We start from the raw sequence: 17,041 nt of genomic DNA, 5'->3' as shown, positions 1-17,041 counted from the left end.
TTGATGTAATTTAAGTTGATATGTGTTGATGTGTTTTTATTTCATGTGGTGTACGTAAACTAATGATTTCTACTCTCTTTACAGTCAGTAAGTTGTGTATATATATCTGTACTTTACTGTCAAAACATTTTTTAGCTGTAATTAATATGAAGCTGTTAAAAATGGTCAACATTGATGCCTCTTGCCTTGAGGTGTTAAATCTTCTAAAAAAAGAAGCACTAAAAAAACAATAATGTTGAGCCAAAAGTCATCCTGACCCCCCCCCCCCCCAAAAAATTGCATTAAATAAAAATGTACTCAAAATGGGATTTGCACAGTGTAGCTTTAGACAGTAAAGAGTTCACAGGTGCATTGCTGCCATCTACCAGCTTTAAGTACAGGGTGGTACATAAACAAAAGCACCTCAAATCTCTCTCTCAAAAAAATATTACACTTTAATTACTTTCTAAGTACTTAAACATATATCCGTCTACATACACAAAAAATATTAATACTTTAAAAGTAAAAGTACTCTAACAGAAAAAGAATAGCAAAAAATAGCATTTTTTTTCTCAGTTGCTTTGGAGCATTTCTCAGAACAGAACTGAAATTCTCAAAACTACTTGTCCAATCTCCAAATCATTGCACAGCTTGTATACATAAAAAAAACATTTTCTCATTTCTGTGAACACATTGCAAAACACAATTTCCTGCCTTTTTCTTTATTTTGATCAAGTGTGTTATATGGATCTCTGTTGAATTGTCTCGGCCTCTACAACATTTAAGTATAACTTCATCTTATTAGTGTTAGCATGCAAAATGTCAGGCGTCACGTATATTTTTGTATAAAATTAATAAGATTTATTTTCTTTCCTGAACTATTAATTTGCTCCCAGGTGAATCCTGACTTTCTTCAACAAAGGCAAATGTGTGAAGCATTAGCTTAACCAGTTTTCAAGTCATGAACAGTTAAGTGGGGAGTATAGGAGGTAGGAGACTAAACAAAAATGTAATTTTTCTCTGCATGTAAGTCTGCCTTATGTTCCCATTTCTATTTTTCTTTGTTTTCTGCTTCCTGTATCACAACGACGTGTCTGTGAACAGAACCGAGAAATCATAAATGTGAATCTTGTCCAGTCTCTTGCCACTGGTCTCCCCTAATTACATTTTACAACATGACATCAGAACTTTAACCATAGTTTACAGCAGAACATCCCTTCAGAGAACAATGCAATATTCACAACATGACTAATCAATTTGATTCGCATCCGTACACAACGAAACAATGACTTGACATTCTGAGGCACAGACATATTCATTGACACAAATATTTACCTTTGAGAGACAAAACTAAGGACTTTGAGAAAGAAACTGGCTATTGCTGGCTGTCTTAACCGTTTGTACAAACTGTTTTGAGAAATGCACTTCCTGTTCTGCGAATGTAAGCGATGATTCAAGAAATGCACCAAAGTGACCGAGAAAAACTGGAAAACAAAAAAAGAATGGCATGCCCAATTATTGAAGACAACCACAGATCATTTGTACAATCAAAAACAATCAATGAATGTAAGAGAGAATTAGCTTTTAAATAGGTAGTCACACTGGTTATTAAAATAACAATTTTAAAAATGACAGAATCACTTTCAATCTCACTTTAAAAACAAAACTACCACACTTGTGTTTCAATTTCACTGTGAACTGCAAACTACAGATTTTTTTACTGGAAATGTCAAAGTCCCACCAAAATCAGAAAATTTTACAATAATCATGCTATTACAACTTCTGATCTATGAGGTTTATGAACCATCAAATGATCACGGTTGATCTTTTCCACAAACTAGAAAAGTCTTTAACCTGTGTGAGTTCCTGAGGGAAGTGTTACTTTCCATATTTAGTTGAAACAATTTCTCCAGTTCATAGATAAGGAAGTCCTCCTATCATTCTGGTTTTTACCCAAATTATTTTACAGTAAACTTTATCATTATACATGAAAAATACTTCTCAAATTATGACTACTTTTCCATCCAAAGTGACGCATTTAGAGAGTATTTTCTTAAAAAGTTATTACAAGGTGACTAAGTACCTTTTAGTCAAGTATGTTTTAAATGACTTACTTGGACTAGAGTAGATTTTATTTAACTAAGTGCATGGCTTTTCATGTGCTTAGTTAAAGCATGCCTCCGACTGAAACCTTTTCCACAAGCTGAGCATGAAAAAGGCTTCTCACCTGTGTGAATCGTCATGTGATCAGTTAAGCTGCATTTCTGATTGAAACCTTTTCCACAAGTCAGACACTGGAAAGGCCTCTCGCCTGTGTGAATCAGCATGTGACGAGTTAAAATACCTTTTTGACTGAAACATTTTCCACAGGTCACACATGAAAAAGGCTTTTCACCAGTGTGAATCATCATGTGACTTGTTAAATTCTGTTTCTGAGCAAAGCTTTTTCCACAGTTCACGCAGATGTAAGGCTTCAACACCAAGTGACTCCTCATGTGAAGATTCACAGAATATTGATCAACAAACCGTTTTCCACAGGTCTTACATTGGAAAGGCTTTTCACCTGTGTGCCTTCTCACGTGAATAATCAAAGAACCTTTTGAAATGAAATGTTTGCCACATGTAATACACTGGAACTGCTTCTCACCTGTGTGAGCTTTCATGTGAACAGTTAGATTACTTCTTCTACTGAAACTTCTTCCACACTTCACACACAGAAATGGCTTTTCACCTGTATGAACTCTCATGTGAACAGTTAAGTCACTATTACAACTGAAACCTTTTCCACAGTTCACGCATAGAAGAGGTTTCTCACCAGGGCGGTCTGACATGTGACGATTTAATTTATCTTTTCGGCTGAAACGCTTCCTACTTGAGACAGGCCTCTCACATGTCTTTTTAGCCAAGTCACTACTTTGAGGAAGGTATTCATGACCTTTTTGCTTTGAACTGTCCCCATGCTGTCTGGTTTTCAGATGCCTCTTATGTTTCTTTTCTTCGTCTCTTTTTGCTCCAAAGTTATCATTGGTTCTTTCCTGATTTTGGTTCTCGGCTTCAGCAGCTTCCTGAAAGGTGACTTGGGTCCTGTTTGGTTCTGGTTCAGTGTGATGAGTTTGCTCATAATAGGCATCAGTTTCTTGTTTTAGTGCAAGCTGTTCTTCACCTTGACTGTAGCAAACTTCGTCCTCTTCCACTTTTATCTGCAAATAATCGAGTTCCTCCTGCTCTTCTTTTATTTGCTGATATTCTAGATCCTCCTGCTCTTCTTTAATCTGCTGGTATTCTGTATTTTCATCTTCTTGCTTCACCTGCAGAGGTTCTAACTCCTCCTGGTCCGGAGTGAAGCTCCTCTCCTGTTTACATGGCTCCTCCTTATTAATGTTATGTTGCAGGTGGTCTGGACAATAAAACAGATAAAAATAGGAGTCGTTAACTTTATCGAAGAAATCGTTTAAGACAGAAATCAACATATAAGCACACCTGAAAACTCAGGAGTGTAAACGGACAGATCAGTTGATATATTCATCCAAACGCTGGTGTTTCGTACCTTTTCGGTTTAAGACTATCTGGGATGTCCGAGTTAAATCCATCTCTTCCTCGGACTTGATGACGATTTCTTTAAACTCTGTGAATGTTTCTCCAGTATGAGTTAACTGATCGTTGATAAGCACTCGTTGAAACTGTACTGAAGACATTTTTTCTTTTTTTACAGAAAACACTCGCACATTCGACAAAACAAACCATCCGTCTTCCGCTTTGTATTCTTCTTCTTCGGGGTTTTATGACTGTCGGCATCAACATTACCGCCACCCTCTGGATTATATGATAATCACATCGAAATGTTTCTTAACATGACCAATTTTCCACAAAAAACGTAAAGTCTTTCATTTCTCTTCAACTTTATCTGTCTAAAACTTTGTAAATCCATGGACAATGTTGTTCTCTGTCTCATATTTCCTACATTCTGCAGACCAGTAGAATAAATCCCCCCCACTGAAGAGTACCAGTAAGATATTCTCATTGTATATTTGTCTCTTGTCCCCCAGTTATTCCCTTGCTCTAATTGTAAACTCATATTTACTTTGAACTCAGAAAGCCATTTTGATGCGTTATTCTAAAGTAAGTGAAGTTTTGTCTCAATTAACTGCAGATAGTGAGAAAAATAGTGTGTGCTTTCACTTTCATTTGGTGTACAAAGCATGTTGTTGTGGGTTGGAAACCACATCCTGTTGAAGTTAGAGCGACAGAAACAGGCAGGTTTTTTTTTGTTTGTTTTGCCTTCTAATTCCCCCACTACAAACTCACTCCTCATCCTTTACTTCTTCTTTCTGACCCCGTTCAAATTCTTGTTTGTTCTTCCTTTGTCAGGAATGTGACATCATGCGCAATTTCCCAATTCAGGAGAGATTTGAGGGGGGTGGGGGGACAGTCCAATGGAAATGTCTAGAAATATATGCTTGATGTATTATGGCAACTTGTTCAACCAGTTAACGTTAAGACTAATACGGCAAATTTATGCTTACGTGTTGTGAAGGTTGAGAACTATTCAACAGAGATATAATACATTTTGATCAACGTGACACAAGGAAATAAAAATGTAGACGAAATAATTTAATTGTAATCACTTTCAATGGGCTTACAAAAACAAGAAATGTGTACAAGTGACATTTGAAAATTGATCAAGTAGTTTTGATTATTTCAATTCAGTTTTTTTTTAATACACCGTAACAAACTGAGAAAAACTGTAATATTACATAAAAATATGAGCCGACATTCCTGTCCACACTCCAAGCCAGTTGGTGGCGGTGATGCATCACCCCATCGTTGTTTGTCATGAAGACGAAGAAACGGTTCAAAAGTCGGAAGCTGCCCACTGCGCATGTGTTGTTTCTACAGATTACTGTGAGTAAATGTGTGTCTCTTTACAACTTTTTGGCGTAAATATGTCAACTAAGCTTTGACCTTATATATGTTTCTGATACTATCTGGCATCAGACAGGTGTTAGTCGTTGGTTCCGCCTATTTCAGATTCATCTTCGGCGGCATAAATGTTGTTTTTCCAACATTTACGGAGCTGTTTAGCATAAACTTGCTAACTACTGGTCGCTAATGCTCACAGATGAAAGTAGTTGGTGGTTAAGAACAGGCTGGATTATCCTCCAGGTTTAGATACACACGCTAAAACCAGGCAGTTCAGCTAGACCCGAAAATAAAAGAAAAATAACCGTCAGTTTCGCTTCTTTCGTCATTATTTATCGTAACAATTCTGCTGCTATTAGGAAGTTAGACGCTAATTTGAGTCAAACAGGTGATTTCTGTCTGGCAGCGTGTCATACTTACTGATGATAACCGACTCGCCTTGTTTACAGATTATCGTTCTACCAGTAGTGTTAGTGTAAATGTCTGTAACAAACTTGATGATGATATAAGTGAGAAAAAGGTTGGTTAGTTTTCTAAAAATATGTCACAACTTTTACATTTTTATGTAACTGCGAAATCTAATTAGGATTAAAAAATCTCATTTATGTAGGCGATCTGATCTGGGATCAATAAATCAGTCGTTGTCACCCTCCACGTCTCCATGGCAACAGAACCTATCGTCCACCATCATCAGATAAATCAGAACTACGAACAAAACATAAATAATACGCAATAAATAAAATAAAATGACAGTGACGTTCATCCGATGGCGTTTAATATAATCATCTTCCAGTTACTTATGGATTTCACTTTTGAGTTTAAGACTTTTTTTTTTTTTAAGTTTTTGATTCATGGTTGGATTTTTATTTATTTATTTTGCCAAAATCTGTCTTTTCAAATAGAAATTGAGTAAAAATGCTGACACTTGTAATATAATGGCCCAATAAAAATGAAACTGTTTTAGTTATTGTGCATACATTGATCAGGAGATGACTGTGTGTCAGTGTACTGTGCAATTTGAAATGTTTGCATAAGCACCTTGGAGATTAAGTCATTGAAGTCAGACATTAGATTTTATTTTTATACAAAATAAAGTTACTTGAAGGAAAATTTTGTTGAAACAAATATAGGAGAAAAATGTCTGTTAAATATATATTTTTCAAACTTTCTCTTTCATCTTTTGCTATTATTTAGCATATATTTATTTGGTAAAATAGAGGTTTTGCTTTCAGTTGCTGTTTATTAACCAGATTTTTTTTTATGAGGAACATTTGGAACTGGAAGATATTTTGCCTGTTCATAATGAAACGCATCAACCAAACGCAACAAATAAAACGTGGAATAAAACACACACGCAACTGAAACCATAAATAAAATGAATTATGATGCCTCTGTAAACAAAATTACCCTTCAAAAAACATTAATAATCAGATTGTAAATTATTGAACTCATTTTAATTCATTACGCGATTGATTCGTTGCTTAGCGCAGCATGCCATGAGGTTCTGCAGGGTCCAGCTAATGATGTGATGATCTGATTCTGGTGTGTCGATGCATCTAAGTATAGTTTGAGTTTGACTTGTGTTCATTCCTGACAGAAATAATGGAGCAGGCAGAAGAAAAACAGGGAGGAACGAATGAAGAGGAAGGAGCAACAGCAGCAGCAGGAGGAGGAGGAGGAGGAGGAAGAGAACTGGGTCAGAAGTCAGGGGTGAAGAGAAGACGTGAGGATGAGGAGGATGAGGAGGAAACTTCACCCACTAAGAAGCTGGTAGGCTCACCGTCTTCTGTATGGCAGCAACTAACAATAATGTTGGTAATCGATTATTCTATTGATTGTTCAGATGATTAATGGGAGGAAAAAAAATTTAATATTTTACAGATTTTACATTTAACTGCTTATGCCTTTTTATGCAATATTAGAAATGCATTAAAAAGTCCAAATAAACAATTCAATTCCTTTTTAAAATAAGTTTTACTGCCTAGAATGCAATCTTTTAGTGAATTTGAATCAGGTGAATATAGAAAAAATGCAACTTGAGGAGTTTTGGGTAAAACAATTACAGACAAAGATGTTTTTTCTTTTTTTTTTCTTAAATGAAAAATGAGGTTTGTACAATTTGCACAGTTTTGGCTTAATTTCTATCCTTAATATGTTGTTTTTCTTCAGCAATTAGCCTCTTTTTGAATAAGAAAAATATTTTAGTACTAATGCAATAACAACATTATTTCAATGAATTTGAACCCGGTGAAGCTAAAACTGCCAGTTGAGGAATTTTGGCTCAAACATATATACAAACAAATATGTTTTTATCTTAAGTTTAAAATTTATATATATAATATATATATATATATATATATATATATATATATATATATATATATATATATATATATATATATATATATATATATATATATATATTGTACAGTTTTGGCTTCAGTACTGATTTGAGCTTTGTTTTTGTCAGCAAATTGCCTGTTTTTTGAGTTTGTATACTAAATAGGTTAGCAATTATTTCAATAATCGATTAATCACATTAATCGTTTCAATCCTAATCTCCAGTGGCTTCTGCATGCTTTGTAGTTAAAGTGTCCCGCAGCAGTTATTGATCTATTATCGATCGCCCAGGTGAGCGATCATGGTGAAAAGGTGGCGAGTCACTACAACACGCTGCAGGAAGTCGGACTGGTGGTTCGAAGTCAAAGCAGGATCTTCTACATGAGAAACTTCAACAACTGGCTGAAGAGCGTTCTGATTGGTAACTGATCGATAATCAATCCTGTCTGACTAATGAAATAGTCTTTCTCCAGTACGATACAGTTTGATATAATCAGTCTGGAGATGATGACCTGGAAAGGTGAGACAGACATCGGTAGGGCTCTAAATTTCACTTTTTCTGTTTTATTTCTGTTTTAATTCCATTTAAACCATAATTACTAACCTGAAAATTGTGTAAATTATGGTGTAAATGAAAATAAAATCAATAAATCAAAAGCTAGAGGTCAGCACCTCATGTTGTCCTGTTCCACAAATGAAACAAACTGCTGTGGTTCAACAAACCATCAGTTTAACAAGATGCTGTGTTTCCCTCGCTGGTGGCCGATACGGAGTTGAAGTTTTATCTTGATATTTAGTGGCAGTATTTATTGTATTAGTGATAAAAATGACAATATGAACTATTTATTACTGTTTAAGGTTCCTGAAGGACTGTGACTGCCTGGCAGACCAATGAAAGCCCCACAAACTCAAATACGTTTGTAATCCTGTTATTTAGGTCACCAGTCGCATAAAAATATGACTTTTATCACTGAAATTCACACAATAGCTGCATCTAATCATATTTTCAAATTTCTTGCTATTCTTTGATGCACCTTTATCGAAAAAGCAGTGGAGAAAAATAGCAAAAAATAATCAGGACAGTTTTAAGGATTTTTAAACATCAAATGGATTTTATCCTGTCAACAATACATCAACATCTCTTTATAAAGAATTTATCATGATAAACAGTATGAAAATGCCCAATCCTTCATTTTTTTTAAAGAACTCAAATATTATGTACAAAACAAACAACTTCATCCAAAATCTCCCTTTTAAAATGCTTTAGTTTAACAGAACGAAACATTGATCATAAAAAACCTCATAAAAATATAAAAGCTTATTCACATTTCCATAATAATTAGGACTCTTCTTTCGTTTTATGTATTTCATCTTTTACAGAAATCTCCGTTGGAGTCATGACTGACTGGATCAACCAGGCGCTGACAAAACTTACAGAACATTTTTATATCGTTTCATAAAATGTCCTGTTCCGCAGCCTTGTGCTAAGCTTCCAGTTATTTATTCCTGGATCCCGTCTGAATCTTTTGCATCATGGAAACCACCGGTGCCGACTTTGGGATGTTGACTTTCCTCCTTCTCCGCTACCAGGGGAGATCCTGGACCGGGTACGAGGAGCAGGGAGCAGGAATGTGTCGGTGCTGGACCTCGGCTGTGGAAAAGGAGGAGACTTGTTGAAGTGGAGAAGAGGAGGCATCAGTCACATCGTGTGTGCAGGTAGCCGCTCCTCACAGACTGACCTCTGACCTCTGGTCTGACTTTTGTCCCAAAATGGAAAGACAATCTTCCCCATGGTGGTTTCGCCACTGGGAAGTTATTTAATCTGTACGTTTGAAAATGAAAATTTGAGTTCACCACAACTTTTGACCCTGTTTTAAATCAACATTTGTAAAAATCCATAGAATAAATGCTGTTTATACTGCAGCAGGGCAACAATTATTTATTTATTAACATTATTCCGATAATCCATTTAATCAGATAAAAACATTGGCCCATTCTGTAGGTTTTTTATTTAACCAGTTAAGCCTTTCCTAGCAGGTTTATGGTAAAAAATGTGGTTAGTTTCTGAATCAATCTTATATGAATTAAACAATTTCTGACTCATTGAAGTCTGAATATTTCTCTTGTTTTATTAATTATAACTATTGGCAGCTGGAAACGCAATAGAATAAAAATGTATTTTTTTCACCTAAATCCAAGTAATAACTTGCATAATTAAAGGTAAATAAAATAAAAACAAGATTAAGACACTTTAAAGCAGCAACAACAATTTTACAACATAAGAACAATAATACTCTGCAGTTATGATTAAAAATAACATTCAGATAAAAAGTAATATGCAGCTCAGCAGGAGCATTTAGAGAAGTAAATGTATTAATATATGTGAATAAAAAACAACAGACTATTTAGAAGGAGTGTCAAAGTGCAAATAAAGCAGAGTTATAAAGGCTTAAATGTTTTAACTTCCTGCTGGGAGGAAGGATCTGAGTAACGCTTCTTTGTTCACCCGGGACGTCCTCGTTTCCACTTTTATCAGTTTGTTTCTGTTTTGTTTTTCTCAGATATAGCAGAAGTGTCCGTGGATCAGTGCCGGACTCGGTACGAAGAGATGAAAAGGAAAAGTCATTCCAACGAGAAAATCTTCAGCGCTCAGTTTATCGCCTCCGACTGTTCGAAGGTAGATCTGTCCGTCTGTGCAGACGTGATTAGCTGAAGAAGTTCAGAGAAGCAGTAATCAGTCCGGTTTCCCTCTCTGTGACCTGCTGGTGCAGGAGGTTTTGTCGGAGAGGCTGGACGACCCCGAGCTGATGTTCGACATCTGCAGCTGTCAGTTTGTGTATCACTACTCGTTCGAGAGCGAGCAGAAGGCGGACATGATGCTGAGAAACGCCTGCGAGCGTCTCAAGCCCGGAGGATTCTTCATAGGAACCACGCCAGATGCCTATGAGCTGGTGTAAGAGCAACGACTCCTCTTTCTGCTGTACTTCATTTTAGGGCTGTAGGATAAAATCGATATCGCGATATATATCAATATTTTCTTTCCTAGAAAAAAATCGATATTCATCCGCAAGTATCGTAGCATCCAACTGTCATCTTGCTCACTCACTGCTTGCTTCGCCGGGAGAGTGATTAGGTCATCAGGCTTAGAGTGGTTCCTTCAGATGTTAAGTGTCAAGGTTAAAAAGGTATCAAACTATTCAGAGCAGGGTACTTGGTGCACTTTATTTACTTTATAAATCCATGTAAGCTACAGTTTGTACTGTTTCAATTAAAAGAAACATGTTTTCTCAACACTTCTTTGATTCTTTTTGTCCAGCTGTCAACTTTAAGTCTGTGTCCATGTCCAACCAGAGCCAGGTATTGTGTAGTTGGTGCTTTTAATCCATTTTCAGTTAAATTAATTCAATCCAACTCTATAAGTCACAAAATATCACCAAAATCACTCTGTCCCTCTAAAATCTTTCAGAAAATCGCAAAAGTGTATTGAATTGTATCGTTTGATGAATATCGCAATATATATCGTATCATGGACACAATATCGTGTATCGTATCGTATCGTAAGATTACTGTATCACTACAGCCCTACTTCATATATAACATTTAGTTTTTGTCCTAATTGGGGTTTGTTTTTGTTTTTTTTCCAGCAAACGTCTGGAGGCGTCAGACTCCCTGTCGTTTGGAAACGAAGTCTTCAAAGTTTCCTTTCAGTCCAAAGGTTCCTATCCGCTGTTTGGATGTCAGTACCACTTCAGCCTCGAGGGCGTGGTCAATGTTCCGGAGTTTCTTGTCTACTTTCCTCTTTTTGAACAGTAAGATTGAATTATTATTAAAATTAGCATTTGAAAAACAGTACATTTTTCTTGCTAAATCCTCTAAATTCCCTTTTAAGGCTTTTTTTCCCTCATTAGTATTTGCTCAGCTCAACTCTACTCTGATCCGTTACAGCTGAATATGTGGGTGTGGTTGTCATGACAACACGACAGGATGTGGTTTTTATGTGACGCGCATAATTTTCTCGTTTTGGGTCGCTCCGTCTTCCTCTCTTTGAATTTTCTCATCAGCCGTGAAGCAGAGAAATGTCGCCGCTTTGTGTTACTTTCAGTGTTTACAGTTCCTTCGAGCTCCAGATAGATTTTATTAAGTAGAGAGAAAGTAGCATGTTGTGTCAACTGCACTGCAAAAACACAAAGTCTTGCCAACTTTTTATGCCTAGTTTCTAGTGCAAATATCTTTGTACACCTGAAATACGACAAAGCTAACTTAAAAGTAACTTTTCAGCAAGATAGACAAGCTTTTTTTTTTTAAAGTAAATCTGTCCTTAATATTGATTTAAAAAGTAGTAGTTCCACTAGCAGATATTTTTCACTTATTTCAAAATCAACTGGCACTGAGCCGTTACCTAGCAACCCTGGTCAAGCCCAGCTCGTCGCCTAGCAACCGGCAGAATATTTTACATATAAGAAGACATTTTCCCATATTACAGGTGGAACTAGGACTTTCTCATCTATATTAAGGAATGACTTGACCTAAAACACATATTTCTCACTGAAGAGTTTTAGTTTTCTTATCTCAAGTGTACGAAGATATTTGCACTAGAAACTTAAGATTATGTGTTTGTAGTCGACACACAGAACATGCCAGCCTAAAAGTTGACTAGTTGGCGCATCTCTACCAATCGGATTTTTCCAGCACAAATTGCAGGAGTTTTTCGACAGTAGCAGAATCTCGACAAAGTTTTGCAGACATTTCAAATGGAAACACAGTTAGAAACACTAGAAATGCATTTTCTCCTGCGTTTCCCAGCGACTAGTTGACATCGACTCAGCTTTCCTCACATTGACCTCAACTTTAAAAGATATGAAGTCTTGCAACCCCCAGCCAATCAGTGAGCAGCTGTCTTCTGACGTCACATTTTCATTTTCTCTCCTCAGCCCATTGAGCAGATTCTGTACCAAGTATCTAAAACGATTTTGAGCCGAGTTGTTACTCATGGAGAAGTGGCTTCAGATTTCTCTAAATGCTGCCAAACTTGCGTTCCAGCATGGCGAAGCGGTACAACATGCGCCTGGTGCTGAAGCAGCGGTTCTCAGAGTTCTTTGAGGAAAAGGTGAAAAAGGAGAATCACCGCAGCCTCATGATGAAGATGATGGCTCTGGAGGTAAAACTGTGGCTCTTCTGTCAATCATAACACTAATGGCAGAGGAAAACCTTGATGATGATTCCCATAATTGTGACACAAAGCTAGAATGTGTTTTTTAAACATAAATGTCGGCAATCTGTGCTACTTTCAATGTTTACAGTTCCTTCAAGCTCCAAATAGATGTTATAAAGTAGAGAAAGTAGCATATTCTGTCAACTACACTGTAAAAACAACACAGATTTTATTTCTACAAATTAAACCGGTTCTCTGGAGTTGGATTTAAAAATGAGAAATGACATTCCTCAGACATTTATAGAACCAAAAACAGTTCCTGCTCATACAGGACTCTGGTTTCCAGTCTGTACATAGATGTTAAATAACAGCAACAAGCAGAGAGGTTGGATTTTATGTTAAAAAAAGTCATGCAGTCTCCAAAAAGGTCAGACACTGAATGCCAGGAAAGGCATGAAACCAGACTGAGTCCCGCCTGGTTTCTAATTATTTGTGTCTCACTAATTCAGATGATCTGCTGCCATTTCTCTGTTTTCAAATAAGGTTCCTGGATTAAAACACCTGTAATTTCTGCTTTTTGTTGGAAGAACAAAACTGTTGTTGAGCAGGAAAAAAATTTCATTCATTTACAGCTGTGAAAAATGGAGAAACCTCATCAATAAGTTTTATTGTATTTTTGTGTGTTTTTCAGAAATAAACATCACACCTTGTATGGCAACACCTTATTGCACTTAATGAGCTTTTTTCTGCAAATTTTACAGAAGAAAATTTGCAGAATTTTTTAAAAATGAAAATCTACTGAAAAAAAATATATATATACATAAATATAAAAAAGTATTAAAGTATCTTTTTTTCAAAAAAAAAAAAGGTTTTTGATGCAGGAAATTTGCCAGTCGTTTTTAAAGAACTGCTATTTGTTTCCAACTTTAGGTTTTAAAATAAAGAAAAAAAGTTTTGCGTAATATTTTCTTCTGCGGGATGCAGATATTTCTAGAAAATTAGATCTATAAATAGAAATAAAAATGGACCAGTTTTCAACCCACTGACAAGAAAAATATATTTATAAAAAAAAATACAGTTTTCAGTTTTTCAAAGAAAAACAAAGACTTCATTCTCCTAACTTTATTTTTATCAGTATGATGCTAACGCTCTGTGTGGATGTGTCTCAGCCTTTTCCCTGTGAGGATGGAGGTCAGCAGGCTACCGACAACAAGGAGCAGTACTGCCATGCTAAAGAGCACTGCAGCAGACCTGGAGTTAGACCACCAGTGGTGAGTCGGCTTCGGCTCTCAGCTCCAACATGGCTGCCGGTTCTACTCGGTCTAACTCTGTTTTCTGTGTGAACAGGGAACCCTGAGCAAATCTGAGTGGGATGCAACCAGTAAGTTCAATCATATAATATTTTATACTACGTTTTCTGATCAAGAAACGTAACAAAAGGTCAGAATTGTTTTTTATAAAGGCGACGTCTGAGCAGAATGATGACTGCAGCTCCCTGTTTTGTTATTTTGCAGGTATCTACTTGGTGTTCGTGTTCCAGAAAATGTCCTGATACTCAAATACAAGCTCCGCCTCACAAACTTACCTCACCTGTTACTCAGCTTGTGTCTGTACAGTTTCTTTTTCTGCTGTCATTTCTGAATTTTTTTTTTTTTTTGATAAAACTGTAAACTTGCTGGAGAAATTAATTCAAGCTGAAAAAAGAATTAGTCCTATTTTATTTTTCATGTGATGCTGGATAGAATCATTGTACGCAAAAAAAAAAAAAAAAAAAACAGTTTGGAGGGCAATAACTGTCAACTGATAAATTGTACGAGTCCTGAAGTTGTATTTGTTGCAGAGCTGATGCAATATTTAAATGCAATGCGCTGAACGACGGCGTAAAAGAGAAACATGATGATGTGCTGAAGGCGAAGTGCCTGAAAGAGCAGGAGCTTCTTAAAGAGACAGAGACTCAATTTCAAGACTGTATTTTTACCACACCATACAAAAGCAATAACTTTACTAACAACTTTTGACTCTTGCATTATTTTGTAAGATTTTAAACTCTCTTTTTCACAGCCCATCAGCTTGTAGCACTTTGCTTCCTTAAAGTCCCACCACAAGATTTCAACCATGCTTAGGGTTGAAATCTTACAGCCCTTACAGAACCATATGTTTTTATTTTTTACTTTCCTTTATTTGATGGTTCTGGAGAAGATTTAGCATATAGGTGCCCAAGTCATTACGCCTCCACCACCGTGCTTCGCAGTTGGTCTGAGATTTCAGGTGTTTATTCAAAACTCCACCTCTTTTAATTATAAACTTCACAGGAGCTTTTGCGCCATTTGTTGCACACTTCATAATTAATCAGTGGGGTTTCGCTTCATTTTTAAAAATTGTTTACAACTGTTAATCAGCAGCCGTTGCATTGCCAAATTCCCATTGGCTTTCATCATGAATAAATAATGTTTTAAGAAGCGCCTACACTTAGTGCTGGGCAGATGAAAATGCATTTGTTAGTTTTTATTATATGCAGGTGAATCTGAATATATTAAAATATTCTCAAACACTTTGAGTAATTCAATTTAAAAAGGGAAACTTGGTTATTTCTGTTATTTTTCCTTATTTTGTCTACCATGTTTTCCTTCCACTCAACTTTCCATCAATGTACTTGACTGCTGCTGAACTGGACAACTGCCAGGTCAGCAGCAGTCTCCATGGTCATATTTTGCTTTAAATTTTGCTTTAAATATTGTTTTCCTTGAACTTTGCCGGGTTTATGGTGTTATAATTAAATGACAAAAAATAAAAAAATTAAACCATTTGTGCATAAAGAAATTACATTTCACTTTTTGAATCACTTAAATGAATCAACTTTCAGCGATATTCTAATTTATGGAGATACATTTGAAACACAAAGCAATACGTTCACCTATGGTGCTTTTAACCAATATTATGCTGACCTCTAGTGGTAGATAATGGTATTTTTTTTCTCTTGGAAATCCCAATTAATGGGGAAAAAAAAACAAAACACATGACCACTTGAGCTACAAAAACCTCTTAAAAAATGTGCATTTTTTGTGAGTAATTTTATTTATTCTGTCTTTGCAAAAACTGCAATACTGACCAAACTTCTGCAGTTTAATGAATGTCGTCCGTCTTGTATGATTTAAAACAAGGAAATCATGATTACCTGTAAATGACAGAGACATTGCTGTGACACTTTTAACAGGAATGTGAGTCTAAAAATATCAAGGAAATCTGTCAGACATTTTTGTGGTTACTTACTGTGTGTCTGATAACGCGGAAATATAGCTTTACGGAAAGCATTTCTTAAAGCAGATTTTGACATATTTTTAACAATTAAGTCAAAACGTATTACATTAATTAGTGTTTTGGTGCTAATTTATTTCTGATCTTGATACATAGGATCTCACTTTGCCAGTTTTTCTTTAAGTTGCTGATCTGGATCAGGAAGTGCTGGCTTACAGAAGCTTGTTTCTGTGACAGATCCCAACAGCTGCTGCTGCATCCATGAGCCAGCTGCTATTTATAAACCAGCTGGTTCTGTAAACACACGGATGAAAACTAAAACACTCAATTATATAAAAAAGTTACCATAAAACACAAGGTCTTGAACCAGAACAACCACAGGTTTTGAAAAACAAGGGATTTCAGACGCTTTGCTGTAGTTTGACTCTATTTTTCTGTTTATATAAATAAATAAAGTAATTATGCCCCACTAATGCTTCGTGTATTTCAAACTGGTGAGCAGAGTTGTGTAGTAATTACATTTACTCAGTATTTTTGAAAGAAAAAAACAGTATTTTGTTCTTTTTACTTTTATTTGAGTGAAATCTCAGGATATCCCACGCATTGTGAGAAACTTTATTGAATGGGAGGGAAAAAAGTCTGATTTAACCAAAAAATCACCAGACGCAGACACACACCTGCAGTTTTTGTTAAAGTTTCAGAAGTTTTATATTGAAACAAACTTTTGGAATCATTTTCTTTTCCCTGATGTTTTTTTGTTGTTTTTGTTACTTATATGAAAAGTAAAACATAGTTCTGCTCTTACTTGAGTACAATTTTGGTGCACTCTACCCTACGGATAAGTTTTGCGTAATATTACGAGGGAATACAATACTTTTGCGAGGGAAGGCAAAATATTCTTTTCCCCCATGTCCCCTAGGGGGCGCCGTACTGCCCAGCTCTGGTGACAAACGTCAAAGAAATCAAAGTAAAAAGGGAAACAGATACGATAGTTTTTGTTCAAGTCCGGGTTACATAACCATTAATATTTAAAAATAAATACTAATGTGAAGCAAAAGTTACAGAGGTGCAAACCTTTCCTGAAAGTTTGCTTCTAATCAGGTGGTTTAGTCAAAATAGTGATGTTGACCAGATGTTACGTCTTTATGTATAACAAAGTGACAACACGTTTAAGTTTGGCTTGTTAGTTAAAAGAGGAAATGATTTGAAGACAGATAAAGTCTCTGAAGGCCTCCCACTTCTTAGTAAGTTCATGACACTTTCCTAATAAAAATAGGTAGAAGCTGGGCCAATTTATTATTTTAGGGAGGCCCAAAGACTTTAAGTTTTTTAATGAATGCTTATTTTTCAGACATTGTAATAATAATTATTGTGTATAATTATAACTGTTATAAT

General features: G+C 35.8%; 2 protein-coding genes across 2 annotated transcripts; one reads left to right on the top strand and one right to left on the bottom strand.

Annotated features, from left to right (window-relative positions):
- Nucleotides 1–303: 303 nt before the first annotated feature.
- Nucleotides 304–3,779, bottom strand: LOC106921574 (uncharacterized). Its single transcript, XM_088009866.1, has 2 exons — nt 3,527–3,779; nt 304–3,376 (listed from the first exon to the last, which is right to left on the bottom strand). Exons 1-2 carry the CDS (start codon nt 3,672–3,674, stop codon nt 2,115–2,117), a joined length of 1,410 nt encoding a protein of 469 aa, XP_087865992.1. The 5' UTR covers nt 3,675–3,779; the 3' UTR covers nt 304–2,114.
- Nucleotides 3,780–4,786: 1,007 nt separating this feature from the next.
- On the top strand, nt 4,787–15,211 carry rnmt (RNA (guanine-7-) methyltransferase). Its single transcript, XM_014993362.2, has 11 exons — nt 4,787–4,881; nt 6,497–6,669; nt 7,531–7,660; nt 8,830–8,955; nt 9,801–9,916; nt 10,011–10,192; nt 10,884–11,048; nt 12,280–12,397; nt 13,561–13,662; nt 13,739–13,772; nt 13,906–15,211. Exons 2-11 carry the CDS (start codon nt 6,502–6,504, stop codon nt 13,941–13,943), a joined length of 1,179 nt encoding a protein of 392 aa, XP_014848848.2. The 5' UTR covers nt 4,787–4,881; nt 6,497–6,501; the 3' UTR covers nt 13,944–15,211.
- The last annotated feature ends 1,830 nt before the right edge of the window (nt 15,212–17,041 follow it).

Source organism: Poecilia mexicana, unplaced genomic scaffold (assembly GCF_051168715.1).
Source record: "Poecilia mexicana isolate PSO_F unplaced genomic scaffold, ASM5116871v1 scaffold_11, whole genome shotgun sequence".
NCBI lineage: Eukaryota > Metazoa > Chordata > Actinopteri > Cyprinodontiformes > Poeciliidae > Poecilia > Poecilia mexicana.
The sequence above is the reverse complement of the archived record's forward strand: the minus strand, read 5'-3'. Positions and strand labels throughout refer to the sequence as shown.

Coding starts and splice junctions, on each gene's coding strand:
- LOC106921574 (XM_088009866.1), bottom strand. CDS start 3,674: ATGTCTTCAGTACAGTTTCAACGAGTGCTTATCAACGATCAGTTAACT. Junction 3,377..3,526: donor GATAGTCTTAAACCGAAAAG/GTACGAAACACC, acceptor TTTATTGTCCAG/ACCACCTGCAACATAACATT.
- rnmt (XM_014993362.2), top strand. CDS start 6,502: ATGGAGCAGGCAGAAGAAAAACAGGGAGGAACGAATGAAGAGGAAGGA. Junction 9,917..10,010: donor TCGCCTCCGACTGTTCGAAG/GTAGATCTGTCC, acceptor CTGCTGGTGCAG/GAGGTTTTGTCGGAGAGGCT. Junction 13,663..13,738: donor CTGGAGTTAGACCACCAGTG/GTGAGTCGGCTT, acceptor CTGTGTGAACAG/GGAACCCTGAGCAAATCTGA.